The 15048-nt window shown below is 47.7% G+C and overlaps 1 protein-coding gene across 1 annotated transcript in view; it reads left to right on the forward strand.

Moving 5' to 3' along the window:
- The window catches only part of NPHS2 (NPHS2 stomatin family member, podocin), a 47302-nt gene extending 36019 nt beyond the window's left edge, over window positions 1-11283 (forward strand). Inside the window, exons 4-8 of the mRNA XM_078659248.1 lie at window positions 534-616; window positions 706-909; window positions 1352-1407; window positions 4388-4466; window positions 10152-11283. Of these exons, the coding sequence (XP_078515374.1) occupies window positions 534-616; window positions 706-909; window positions 1352-1407; window positions 4388-4466; window positions 10152-10430 (701 nt within the window). The 3' untranslated portion in view covers window positions 10431-11283. The remainder of the gene's footprint in view (window positions 1-533; window positions 617-705; window positions 910-1351; window positions 1408-4387; window positions 4467-10151) is intronic.
- The last annotated feature ends 3765 nt before the right edge of the window (window positions 11284-15048 follow it).

Consider the following 15048-nt stretch of genomic DNA (forward strand, 5'->3'; position numbering starts at 1 on the left):
ATTAACCTAACTGACTAAAACCTACCACTATTCCTTACTCAACCCTGACTTTTACCCTATTCATTCTCCTCTTCTGAACAAGAACTTACTTTCTGGAAAGAAAAGTGATATGGTTCTAAAATGTAAACTTCTCGAGGTGCTTGGGGTGGTTCCCTTGAGCACTGTGTGAAATACAGGAGGGCATCTACTTCATGATCCCCTGGCATGTATGGTCTTCCAGATTATTTCAGAGCAGCTCTGTAAATCCAGAAAACTGAGCCCTGTTAATTTTCTCTAAGTTAGTGTTTACAATTTGGATATGTCTTTGAATATGTATATGTAATGCCTGAAGTAAACTCCAGTACTGATTCAGAACATGTTTGAATAATCTTCTGCACTCTATGTAAATTCACCTTGGGTTTATTGTGTGAGTTCTGCTGCTGGCCTGCCTTATAGTGGGAAGGCCCTCAAACTCCAGGTGAAATGCTATTGAGTTACAAGTCCTACATACTATTAAAATGGCCAGTAGCAATGTCTCTTCTCTCTGTCATTAGGGCTCTTCTTCTTCCTACCGTGCTTAGACACCTATCACAAGGTAGACCTTCGACTGAAAACCATGGAAATCCCCTTCCATGAGGTGAGCATGCACCTGCAGTCTTTTCACCTCTTAACTTAGCAGGTAATCACTGTTATCAACCCTGACACCCAACTTTCTTCTCTGCCTAGGTGGTCACAAAGGATCTGATTGCCGTGGAGGTGGATGCCATCTGTTATTACCGAATAGAAAATGCATCTCTCCTCCTCACTTCGGTCAGCAACATGACCAGCGCCCTGCAGCTGCTTGCACAGACAACCACCAAGCACCTTCTGGCACACAAGTCTTTCACCGAGGTTCTAACAGAGAGGAAGAGCATTGCGCAAGAAGCCAAGGTGGGAACCAATAGGAAACTGAGCCTAGTCAAGAGTAAGAACCCTAGTGGGAAGACCAATGGCATCACACTTGTAGTAGAAAGGGGACAGCACAGGATGAAGGAGTGTTTGTAATGTAGAATTTCTAAAGCAGGGGATGGTGACCAACCACATGAGGAAGAGGTTCCTTCAACAAAGTGTGCTTGAGCTTGTGGGGAAGGAGAACGAGGCGTCCCATGGCTGGGGACTTATGGTAGGAAGGAGCCACGGAATTAGAGGCTTGAATGTAAATGAACACTGTATGTAGGAGCTGAAAAGACCTGGGCCTTAATATGAAAACAGTCTACATCATTCTTCCCTTTAATATCTCTCAATGTGTTCCATGACCGTGTATTTACAACTTCTACATGTTTGACCTGTTTCCACCAATCTTTCTTTGAACTGGATTGCCTTTCCCTTGCAGGTGGCCTTGGATGCTGTCACGTGTCGCTGGGGGATTAAAGTGGAGAGAGCAGAAATGTAGGTAGGAGGCACAAAGAAATAGAGGGATACCCTTAGATTTCCTCTTTCTACTGCAACACTATCCCTTTCACTCTCACCCCGATGTCTTTACTTGTCATCCTTCTCCTCGTTTCACCTTTTCAGAATCATACGTAAAGATGATTCCGTTTGTGCTGTGGGATGCACAGGTAGATACGTTAACATAATCTCACCTGGGTTTCCTCATCTACACCTGTAAATAATATTGACGATTGGGTCTTATCCCAGACTTCTAAGCACTTTTCTGTTAAAAACTCCATGAAACTGAAGCCCACACCTACCAAAAATACTATCTTCTAAATCTCTTCCATTCCTTCAAATAGTACCAATTCCTGCATTCCCTTTGCTCCTGCACACACACTCCCAGGGTGCTCTTTCCAGACACTTTCAATCAAAACAAACTGCTGTGCCCCTTACTGCCCCTGCCAATGTTGCAGACGGTACAAACTCCTACTTTGCCGCTGTTGATTCTATAAACCACACGCTTTCTTGCAAGCCCACTCCTCTCTTCTACTTCAGGAAACAGCACAAACTCCAATCCCATCTTCAATACAAACTATGCAAAACCCATACACCCTCCCTCTTCTCCAGCAATAAAAACATCTGGGCACCACTCCTTTACTTTTCCAGTTGAATGTTCCTGAGCTTGTCTTCCTATAATTGCTCTAACAAGACAGTCTGCCATCTCCTCTATATCTAAAAATAGTCAAACCTCTCGGCTCCTCCGTACGTCTACAAATTCCTCTAGTTCCAGCAACAATACAAGTTCCTTTCCCCCATTCTCCACTTCTTCAATAATGGCATTATTACCCCTTCCATTTTTACTTCTACAAACTTCCTCCTTTCGTATTTCCCCAAACAGACTTTTGTACTTCTCCCCCCCACCCCAACTGCTTAAAAAAACAATGCAAGCTCCAAGCACTCCCTCCTCTATCTAAAACAATGCAAACCCCATGGTTAATTTATCTCTAACTCCTTAATGGCCCTTTCTGTTGTGGTATATACAGAAATCCATGATCCCAGTGGTCTGATTCACCTCCAGCTCACCTCTTCCTTCCATGCCAGGTTCCATTGTTTCATAATATAGCGCTTGAGGGAAGTAAAATCTTATTCTTCAGACCTGGGTTTCAATATTTTAGCAAATTGTAAATGTGTTTTGTATTTATATAGCGCACTTCTACCCAGAGGTCTCGTAGCGCTGTATTCATACCGCTGTGGAACCCATCCCGGCTTTTCTGTGAAATGTCCACTCCTGGGCACCCCCAAGGTGAAGCCAGGCATCCAAGCGCTGCTGGGGCCGTTGTGGAGATTAAGCAAGCTATTGCCCATAGTCACAGAGTGGGACCCATGATTAGACTAGGCACTGAGGCGAGAATTATCAGGTCCGGGGAAATTGAGTCCAAGAACCGCCGAGGCGGTAATTTGAACCCTGGTCCCGGGCCAGACCTCTGCATCAGCGTCTGCCGCTCTAACCATTTAGCCACACTTCTCCAAAAGCTCTATGTATAATTTTCTAAGCACTTTAAGTGTAAGGAATCAACATAGCCAATCCTCTTAACGTTAGCATAACGTTCTTAAACAATACTGTCGTCAATATTGTGATTTGCATGTAAAGCATTTTGTTTATTAATGAATTGAAAACTTTAAACACAATTACTTGTGCAGTGTTTCTGATGTCTCTAACAGAAGGTCTGGATTATATTGGCATTGGGCAATATCTGGTTATCCTCTCACACACAAATAACTCTAAGCTCGTAGACAGTCTGCAGGTCCCTATTGGCAGAGTATAACTTTATCACCCCGTGGCGTTGCTTAGGCATTGTTTAGCGTCCATTCTTTTTCTCATAAATGCACCTTACTCTTAACAGCATCCTCCTTATTCTTCTTCAGTGTACCTTTTCCTCTCATAGATTCACATTACTCTTTACAAATTTTCCTGTTCTTTTTCAGTCTTTACTGTGAGACCCATGGGTTTTTATATGCATCTCTGCAATTTGATTACGTTTTTCCACGTTTTACATCCAATCTAGATATGAATGAAAACGGTCACCATGCTTGTGAATAATCCTATACTAAAATAACGGTAGCAGAATTTTGTGGAATCTTAGTAAGGATTGCAGCATCCAATAGTTCTTGTATCCACATCATGGTACTCAATGATCAAAGCTCCTGTGACAGCCAGTCATTGAATCAAATTGGAATATATATTTCTTAATGTGGTGGTAAGTGGAAAGTTTCCAATGGTAATAGGTGTAACCAGTTCCTGTCAGGTATGTATGAACAATGCAACCACAGCCGACGTGTGTTTCGTTCCAATAGGAACTTCTTCAAGGCTGCAAAAAGTTATACAATTGGTCAGAATTGATAAAACCACAGCTCTTCCATAAAGAAAGTATTGGATGTTCAGCCCATGCAAGGACTAGGAGGAAAATAAATCTTGTAACTAGTGTGACCTTAGTTTGTAGTCTTGATGAGCAAAGAAACATGCAAGTCACAATCATGGATATTAGGTGAAAAGATACTCGAGTATGGGTGTTATATAGTTCCAGTAAAAAGCGAACTCTTCTGCACACCTACTTCTTTATATATGAAAAAGCTATTCTGATTGATTGTTTTCTCTTTTACAACCTTGAAGATGTTCCTTTTGGAATGAAACACAAGTCATCTGTGGTTTGTTTGTTGGTACATACCTGGTCACAACTGGTTACTGAGAGTAGGATTGATTGCAGTCGATTTTGGGATTACAATAAGAATTATATACTCTATTTTGATTCAATGAATGCTTTTCAGAGGAGCTTTCTGTAGAACTCCAGACAGCTTCCAAGAACTCTCCTCACTTCCTAAATAAGTTATTTTTTGAAAGGTGTTAATGGATCAAAGTAACAGTTCAGACTTGCTCTCATTTATTTAAACATTACTTTTTTCTCCTGTAATTTTTGTGCCAATCTTTGTTCTCCAGCAAAGACGTGAAACTCCCATATGAGCTGAAGCAGTCAATGGCGGTAGAAGCAGAGGCCCAGAGACAGGCCAGAGTCAGGGTAAGAGCACTGCAATGCGGCCACTGGAGGAAAGATGGTGCAGACAGTGCACACATGAAGGGACCCAGGCACTGCAGTCTAGTCATCGAGGCATGAATGGACCTACTGCAGCCCAGCCACTGCTGGCGTCAAAGGGCGCACACTACAGCCCAGTCACTGCTGCAGGCATGGAGGGGCACACACTACAGCCCAGTCACTGCTACAGGCATGGAGGGGCACACACTACAGCCCGGTCACTGCTGGCATCAAAGGGCACACTCTACAGCCTGGTCACTACAACAGGCATGGAGGGGCACACACTACAGCCCGGTCACTGCTGGCATCAAAGGGCACACTCTACAGCCTGGTCACTACAACAGGCATGGAGGGGCACACACTACAGCCCAGTCACTGCTGGCATCCAAGGGCACACTCTTCAGCCCAATCACTACTACAGGCATGGAGGGGCACACACTACAGCCCAGTCACTGCTGGCATCCAAGGGCACACTCTTCAGCCCAGTCACTACTACAGGCATGGAGGGGCACACACTACAGCCCAGTCACTGCTGGCATCAAAGGGCACACTCTTCAGCCCAGTCACTACTACAGGCATGGAGGGGCACACACTACAGCCCAGTCACTGCTGGCATCAAAGGGCACACTCTTCAGCCCAGTCACTACTACAGGCATGGAGGGGCACACACTACAGCCCAGTCACTGCTGGCATCAAAGGGCACACTCTTCAGCCCAGTCACTACTACAGGCATGGAGGGGCACACACTACAGCCCAGTCACTGCTGGCATCAAAGGGCACACTCTTCAGCCCAGTCACTACTACAGGCATGGAGGGGCACACACTACAGCCCAGTCACTGCTGGCATCAAAGGGCACACTCTTCAGCCCAGTCACTACTACATGCATGGAGGGGCACACACTACAGCCCAGTCACTGCTGGCATCCAAGGGCACACTCTTCAGCCCAGTCACTACTACAGGCATGGAGGGGCACACACTACAGCCCAGTCACTGCTGGCATCCAAGGGCACACTCTTCAGCCCAGTCACTACTACAGGCATGGAGGGGCACACACTACAGCCCAGTCACTGCTGGCATCAAAGGGCACACTCTACAGCCTGGTCACTACACCAGGCATGGAGGGGCACACACTACAGCCCAGTCACTGCTGGCATCAAAGGGCACACACTACAGCCCAGTTACTACTGCAGGCATGGAGGGGCACACACCACAGCCCAGTCACGGCTGGCATCAAAGGGCACACACTACAGCCCAGTTACTACTGCAGGCATGGAGGGGCACACACTACAGCCCAGTCACCACTACAGGCATGGAGAGGCACATACTACAGCCCGGTCCCTTCTGGCATCAAAGGGCACACTCTTCAGCCCAGTCACTACTACAGGCATGGAGGGGCACACACTACAGCCCAGTCACTGCTGGCATCAAAGGGCACACTCTTCAGCCCAGTCACTACTACAGGCATGGAGGGGCACACACTACAGCCCAGTCACTGCTGGCATCAAAGGGCACACTCTTCAGCCCAGTCACTACTACAGGCATGGAGGGGCACACACTGCAGCCCAGTCACTGCTGGCATCAAAGGGCACACACTACAGCTCAGTCACTGTAGGCATGGAGGGGCACACACTACAGCCCAGTCACTGCTGGCATCAAAGGGCACACTCTTCAGCCCAGTCACTACTACAGGCATGGAGGGGCACACACTACAGCCCAGTCACTGCTGGCATCAAAGGGCACACTCTACAGCCCAGTCACTACTACAGGCATGGAGGGGCACACACTACAGCCCAGTCACTGCTGGCATCAAAGGGCACACTCTTCAGCCCAGTCACTACTACAGGCATGGAGGGGCACACACTACAGCCCAGTCACTGCTGGCATCCAAGGGCACACTCTTCAGCCCAGTCACTACTACAGGCATGGAGGGGCACACACTACAGCCCAGTCACTGCTGGCATCAAAGGGCACACTCTACAGCCTGGTCACTACAACAGGCATGGAGGGGCACACACTACAGCCCAGTCACTGCTGGCATCAAAGGGCACACACTACAGCCCAGTTACTACTGCAGACATGGAGGGGCACACACTACAGCCCGGTCACTGCTGGCATCAAAGGGCACACTCTACAGCCTGGTCACTACAACAGGCATGGAGGGGCACACACTACAGCCCGGTCACTGCTGGCATCAAAGGGCACACTCTACAGCCTGGTCACTACAACAGGCATGGAGGGGCACACACTACAGCCCAGTCACTGCTGGCATCCAAGGGCACACTCTTCAGCCCAGTCACTACTACAGGCATGGAGGGGCACACACTACAGCCCAGTCACTGCTGGCATCAAAGGGCACACTCTTCAGCCCAGTCACTACTACAGGCATGGAGGGGCACACACTACAGCTCAGTCACTGTAGGCATGGAGGGGCACACACTACAGCCCAGTCACTGTAGGCATGGAGGGGCACACACTACAGCCCAGTCAATGTAGGCATGGAGGGGCACACACTACAGCCCGGTCACTGCTGGCATCAAAGGGCACACTCTACAGCCTGGTCACTACAACAGGCATGGAGGGGCACACACTACAGCCCGGTCACTGCTGGCATCAAAGGGCACACTCTACAGCCTGGTCACTACAACAGGCATGGAGGGGCACACACTACAGCCCAGTCACTGCTGGCATCCAAGGGCACACTCTTCAGCCCAGTCACTACTACAGGCATGGAGGGGCACACACTACAGCCCAGTCACTGCTGGCATCCAAGGGCACACTCTTCAGCCCAGTCACTACTACAGGCATGGAGGGGCACACACTACAGCCCAGTCACTGCTGGCATCAAAGGGCACACTCTTCAGCCCAGTCACTACTACAGGCATGGAGGGGCACACACTACAGCCCAGTCACTGCTGGCATCAAAGGGCACACTCTTCAGCCCAGTCACTACTACAGGCATGGAGGGGCACACACTACAGCCCAGTCACTGCTGGCATCAAAGGGCACACTCTTCAGCCCAGTCACTACTACAGGCATGGAGGGGCACACACTACAGCCCAGTCACTGCTGGCATCCAAGGGCACACTCTTCAGCCCAGTCACTACTACAGGCATGGAGGGGCACACACTACAGCCCAGTCACTGCTGGCATCCAAGGGCACACTCTTCAGCCCAGTCACTACTACAGGCATGGAGGGGCACACACTACAGCCCAGTCACTGCTGGCATCAAAGGGCACACTCTTCAGCCCAGTCACTACTACAGGCATGGAGGGGCACACACTACAGCCCAGTCACTGCTGGCATCCAAGGGCACACTCTTCAGCCCAGTCACTACTACAGGCATGGAGGGGCACACACTACAGCCCAGTCACTGCTGGCATCAAAGGGCACACTCTTCAGCCCAGTCACTACTACATGCATGGAGGGGCACACACTACAGCCCAGTCACTGCTGGCATCCAAGGGCACACTCTTCAGCCCAGTCACTACTACATGCATGGAGGGGCACACACTACAGCCCAGTCACTGCTGGCATCAAAGGGCACACTCTTCAGCCCAGTCACTACTACAGGCATGGAGGGGCACACACTACAGCCCAGTCACTGCTGGCATCAAAGGGCACACTCTTCAGCCCAGTCACTACTACAGGCATGGAGGGGCACACACTACAGCCCAGTCACTGCTGGCATCAAAGGGCACACTCTTCAGCCCAGTCACTACTACATGCATGGAGGGGCACACACTACAGCCCAGTCACTGCTGGCATCCAAGGGCACACTCTTCAGCCCAGTCACTACTACATGCATGGAGGGGCACACACTACAGCCCAGTCACTGGTGGCATCAAAGGGCACACACTACAGCCCAGTTACTACTGCAGGCATGGAGGGGCACACACCACAGCCCAGTCACGGCTGGCATCAAAGGGCACACACTACAGCTCAGTCACTACTGCAGGCATGGAGGGGCACACACTACAGCCCAGTCACTGTAGGCATGGAGGGGCACACACTACAGCCCAGTCAATGTAGGCATGGAGGGGCACATGCTGCAGCACAGTCACTACAGAGGGGTGTGGTGCTGCAGCCAGAGTGCCTGACTCTGGAGCATGGAGCTCCTGGTTGGATCCCCAGTGGCAGCTCAGGTTAGCACCATGCGACTCTGGGCAATAGCTCACTTAATCTCCCTAACGGCCCTCAGCGCCTTGAAATCTTAAGGGGTGATATGCTTGCGCTTTACAAATATGAAATATTATTACTGATGGCATCAAAGGGCACACACTACAGCCCAGTCACTGCAGGCATGGAGGGGCACAGGCAATGCAAGAAGGGCTCCAGAGTATGGATAGAGACAATGATCCATAGGCCACTGGTAACTGATGGCCCCTTTAGGTCATGTCTGGTACAACAGAGTTGTGAAAACACAGTGATGTCAGCTTGTTGGGAGGCATTTTCTTTATGATTGTTTGTGTGCAACAAGGGAGAACTTTCTGCACATAAACAATCATTCATAGCGATTTGCTGTTTCTATGTGTGCTGCACAATGCAGAACACATAGAAACAGCAAAAACGAGGAGAAAATAATAATTTCGCAGGTCAAGACCAGGTTTTCCCTGGTATTAATTTTGGCGCTGCCTATTATTTACGTCACCCTTGCCAATAGGAGGCAGTGTCAAAATCATTGGGTGTTGCGGCAGATCGCCCACCGCAACACCCATTGACCACCCCTTTCACGCTAAGTGTAGATTGAAAGGGGGCCTTATTTACAAGGCAGCGTTAAGCCACGTTCAGTGGCTTAATGCCGCCTTTTAAATAAGGCGAAGGACTTAATGCCACAGGAACATCACTAAAAGTAACGTTTTTGTGGCATTAAGCCCTTGTAAATTGGCCCGAAGTATGGTGCGAGAGAGTAGACTGCATTGTGGCAAGGAGTGCTGACTGCGCTGAGGGAGTGTAAGATGGATGACCTCACTGAGACAGTGTAAGACTGCTGACTTTAATGAGGCAGTGTGGAAGAACAACTTACTGAGTCATTCTATAAAACTGGCTAAAAAGGGTATACAACCTTTACAACAAAACTTTTACAACGACCTACCATTACAACTCAACTTTTACAACGCAAACTATTACAACGCATTGCGCTGGGGGGCGCTCTAGGATAGGGAATAGGTTAATTTACTATCCAATAAACTTCCCTAGTGTCCACGGGGACTGGAGTTGGAATAGTAAATTAAACTATTCACTATCCAACACCCAAAAGCGCTATGCGTTGTAATGGTATGCGATGTAAAAACCACGTTGTAAAGGTATGCGTGGTAAAAGTATGCGTTGTAATGTCATACATCCGCTAAAAAGTGATGTTGGTATTTTGATCTGGAGGAGGACATGGTGTGTGAGCCCTGGACATATTATGGTCATCTAGGCATGCTGAATGCTGTTTGAGAGTAATGAGATTTGTGGGCACTTGCCTCAGCATGAGGGTCTGGTAAAAACATACTATAAGGAAAATATTTGGGAGAACCGACTAGGAGTGACTGCAGCAGGTGCAAGTTTTGGTTCAGTGAGGTACTGGAGGAATGTTGGCTAAGTGAGGAGGAGAGTTTTCTGGTTTATCACTCATTTGTTCTGTAGCTCATAACATCTTCTCTCATTTTCTAACAATTCTGTACAGGTCATCGCAGCGGAAGCCGAGAGGGCAGCCTCGGAGTCGCTAAAAATTGCAGCTGAAACATTGTCTGGAACCCCTGCTGCAGCCCAGCTGCGATACCTGCACACCCTGCAGGCCCTGTCAGTTGGAAGGCCACCGACTGTTGTGTTACCTTTGCCCTTTGACCTTCTGAACCAGATGAGCCTAGTTGGCAGTACTGTTGTGGAAAACAGCTCCTCCTCCCCAAGCACCAATACACCTGGAACAGAACAGGAAGTGAAGAAAGACTCTCCCATGTTATAGCTCTGTTTGCAATGAAGAAACAAATACCCAGGTTGTAGCTGTGCCCATACAATGGTCCTCACATTCAATACCAGGCCACTGAGGCACAGATCAATCAGTAAGTGGACCTGAGATTGTGGAGAAAGGTTAGGAGGGCTTCTCTCCTCTAAGTGGACCTTCAAATCAGGAAAAATCCGTATTCTGATACATACAAAAGGAGCAAAGGGCACCTCAGTGTGTTATTGGCTCTTTTTATGCAATTCCATAAGGTGGCATGTGGACATTCAGAAATCGCCGCAAAATAAAAATCAGAAATATTGCTTATGCAAAGTGTCTCCCAATATCTTCCTGTTGCTCTTCTCATTTATGAGGTCCGTATTGGGCCATAGACTGCAGGTCATGTTTTGAAGACTCTTTTCTTCACTGAGCTTCGGTCATTACCAGGTTTAGGAATCTTAGTTCCTCGTCTTCGACATTCCGTGGTTTGCGATTTGTACTTGGATAGTATCTGTTCAGACGTTCTACAATAGTAATTGAATTGCTGTTTATTTGTGGTTATGTGGTAAAAAATGTTTGTTTTTCTAGTTCCACCTGTATACGTTTGGGATTTACATACTTTCCAAACCTGGTACAGTTGAAAAAAAAATATGTATATAGTAACAGTTTTACTACCACTTCAGTAAAATGTGTCCAATCTTCATTTTGTGATGTTGTGTTTACACCCACACCTATTTTGTTAAAGGGGATAGGATAATGGTGTGAAATGCACAAAAAGTGGATGGAAGTTATAATACTACGGAAATGATCATCCTCTATCTATTTATTAAAATGTTTCCTATTCTCAGCAATAAAACTAAATGTTATTACAACTATATTATAGGCACATTTTGCTGCTGTGACTTAATCAATTATGAATATACTCTAGTTATGTGTTTTCCTTCATCTTCCATCTGTGAGTAATTTGTCTGAAGAACATGTCATATTTAGAACATAAAGAACCAACAGTTATTAGGATACCTGGAAAGAAATGTATCTCTAAAGAGTAGAGTTGATTGTGAGATTATTATTATTATAGTTAAGTTTGTAAAGCGCTCAGCTACCCGTAGGTTTCCCGGCGCTAAAACCAAAAGTGAGAGTGGAGAGTCTGAAGAAAACTGTTAGATGTTAGATGTTAAATAACCACGTTTTTACCTGTCTGCGAAACCTAAGGTAGTTGGGTTCAGTTCGTAACTGAGGGGGAAGAGAATTCCAGAGTGAAGGGGCGAGCCAGGCGAAAGAGCGGCCACCCATTCTGGCTTTTTTAATTCTAGGAACTGAAAATAAGTGTTGGTTAGAAGATCGCAGAATGCGAGGGGGACAGTAGTGTTGTACCAAGGAATTAAGGTAAGGTGGGGCTAGGCCAGTATTTATTCTGTGCATGATGCAGAGGGCCTTGAATTTTGTCCGGCTTTCTATGCGAAGACAATGCAGAGGGCGTAGGGAGCTGGAGGTAGGGGATGTATTGGGTAATTTGCAGAGCAGTCGTGCTGCCATGTTCTGGACTGTCTGCAATTTACGAATCACCTCTTTACAGGCTCCCAGGAGAAGGATGTTCCCGTAGTCCAGTCTAGAGGTGATTAAGGCCTGGACCACGGTTTTCTGAGTGTCCAGGGGAAGCATCCATAAAATCTTACGCAACCACTTAATGATAGTGATGCAGGTGGAGGAAGTTTTAACCACGTGATTCTTCATGGATAACTGGTCGTCAAAAATGACGCCGAGGTTGCGTGCAGTTTTAGATGGGGTAGGTAAAGTGCCCATTTGAGAGGGCCAGTGTTGGGGTCCCCATAGAGTGGTGTTATGGCCAAACAGAAGAAGTTCTGTTTCCCCCCCGTTCAGTTGTAGTTTATTGTTCAACATCCAGGCTGCGATGTTGCTCAGTCCTGTACAGAGGGAAGAGGAAGGGGAGTGAGAGTCAGAGGAAAGAGAGTAGATGACCTGGGTGTCATCGGCGTACTAGTAAATAGTGAGCCCAGCTTGCTCCGCAATAGTAGCCAAAGGTCTGACATACAGATTGAAGAGCAATGGGCTCAAGATGGAACCCTGCGGAACTCCGTACGCCGATGTAAAGGTTTGAGAGACAGATGAGGAAGAAAAAACTTGGAAGGTGCGATCTGAAAGAAAACTAACAAACCAGTTGAGAGCTGTGCCGGTGATGCCAGATGATCTAAGGGCATTGATAAGAATGGGGTGGGAAACCGTATAAAATGCGGCACTCAAATCAAGCAGGATGAGTGCCACGGTTTCCCCCCTATCCACTCGGCATCGGATGTTTTCAGAGACCCCTAGCAGAGTAGATTCTGTCGAGAAACCAGATCTGAATCCGGATTGTGATGGATGTAAAATTCCCCTCGCTTCAACATAGGTTGACAGTTGGGAATTGATGTGCTTTTCCATGATTTTAGAAAAAACCGGAAGAAGTGAAATTGGACGGAAATTAGATGGGATGCTAGGGTCAGCGTTAGCCTTTTTTAGCAAAGGCACTATCATTGCATGTTTCCATGCGGAGGGTACTGTCGCTTCTCTAAGGGAGGCATTTAGAAGATCCATAATGAGTACAAGGGAAGAATTGTCCAACCTTTTTAGTATTTGAGGGGGAAGAGGGTCTAGTGGGGAACCGGATTTAATTTTGCTGATAATATCAGAAAGAGTCGTGATGTTAAGCGGATCCCATGTGGCGATCGTCTGTAAAGCGGGAGGACAGGTGTCCCGTGGCAACCTAGAATCACAGATTGTAAGTTTAGGTGGTGTGGGGGGGTCTGCTGAGTAAGGGACTTATCCTCTGAGGACACTCCGACAGAAGAAAGAATAGGGGCAGATAAGTATGGCATAGAGGAGGGGGGGGCAAGTTTCTCAAAGTTGGAATAGATGGTATCGATTTTGGCGACGAAAAATTCAGCCAGTGAATTACATTGAGAAGTATCTAGACAAGGTGGTTTGGGCTGACACAATGCGCCCGATAGTTTCTGTACTACCTTAAAAAGTGCTCTGGGACGGTTTTGTGCTTCAAGGAGAGTTGTGTTGACATGTTCAACTTTAGCAGTTTTACATAAGGAATGGTATTTGGTTAATGCAGCTTTGTAAATTTGCTTGGAGCATAGGTCATATTTTGTGCGCCATTTGCGCTCAAGGTTTTTGCAGATGGTTTTTTCTTTTTTTTAAGGTAGCTGTAAACCAGGGTGCAGGCGGGTGGTGAAGATTGTGCTTTTGCATGCGTTGGGGTAGGCATGCATCGGCAGCCTGTGCTAGCCAGACATTTATAGCCTCAGTTGTTTCAGTACTAGTAACTTCCGTAAGAGGTCTAGTGTTCTCGAGATGGGAGTTAAGTTTCTTGAAGTCTAATTTATTCCAATTTCTGGATAGTCTAGATTCAGTAGGATTAGAGGGGGTGTTCGGTTGACGACCAATGGTGATAGTAAAAGTCACCATAAAGTGGTCAGACCATACAATAGGTGAGGGAGCCTCACAGTCAATGATTTCTAAATTAGAGAAAATGGGGTCCAGCAGGTTCCCTGCTTTATGCGTAGGACCAGAATTATGTAGAGTAATATTTAAAGCAGCCAAGTCCTGTAAAAGATTGCTGCTGGTGGAGCAACAGGGATCATTCAGGTGCAGGTTGAGATCACCAATAATTGAAAAGTTAGTGGAGTTCTGGATTAGTGGTGCTATGTACTCAGGAAGAGTGGCGGCCCATGAACTCGCTGGGCCGGGGGGGCGATAAATGAGCATCCCGGAAAGAGTGAAATTGGGAGACAGCGAAAGCTTAAAAAGACCTGCCTCGCTGTTAGGTAATATAAAGTCTTCCCATTTGCAAGAGTACCGTCTGTTGTAAACTATGGCTATCCCTCCACCATCTTTCATTACTCTGTTTTTTCCGACATAAGTATAATTGTCAGGGAGAGCAGCAGCAATATCCGGGCCAGAGTGATCTTTTAGCCATGTCTCGGTGAGGAATAGGGCTGCTGGTTCCTCAGAGATGAGTAGATCAAAGATTTCCCTCTTATGTTTGGCTAGAGATCTACAATTTAAGCTGATCAGCGTCCGAGTCTGAGACAGGTTTGTAGCTGTAGGTTTAGGGCGTGAAAGAGGGAAGTCAGAAGAAGCTATGTTGGTTATGGAGGGGAGGGAAGTAAGGGGGAGATAGCAAACTGGGCAGGTGAAAGGGACATGGTGAGGATTCATGATGGTGCAGAGAGCACATGGTGGTGGCCTGAGTCTAAGGAGGGCTTCCCTAGAATAGGTATGCAAAGGACCAGAGGGTGGAGGGCCAGGGGACGTAGCCCTTAGTCCCGGCCCGTCGCGGACGGGTGCAGACGGGCTTTCCTTAGGCGCGCCTTCGGCGCACAAACGGCGCGCCCGCTGCGCTTCCTGAAGTTACACATTAATATATATGCCGGAGGGTGGTTGGGGGGGGGCGTGGCCTCAAAGTGGGCGTGGCCAGCGGCCTCGCCGGTGATGTCGGCGGGAAGATCTGAATGAACGGAGGTCCCGTGACAGCGCTAGCTCCGCTGCTCGGTGTCCGAAAATATGCAATCAGGTATGTTTTAAAAGTGTGAGAACAGCAACGGGCAGATGGTTGAAATGAGCTCCAACAGTGAAT

The sequence above is a fragment of the Lissotriton helveticus genome, chromosome 1_1 (genome assembly GCF_964261635.1).
Source record: "Lissotriton helveticus chromosome 1_1, aLisHel1.1, whole genome shotgun sequence".
NCBI classification, from domain to species: Eukaryota; Metazoa; Chordata; class Amphibia; order Caudata; family Salamandridae; genus Lissotriton; species Lissotriton helveticus.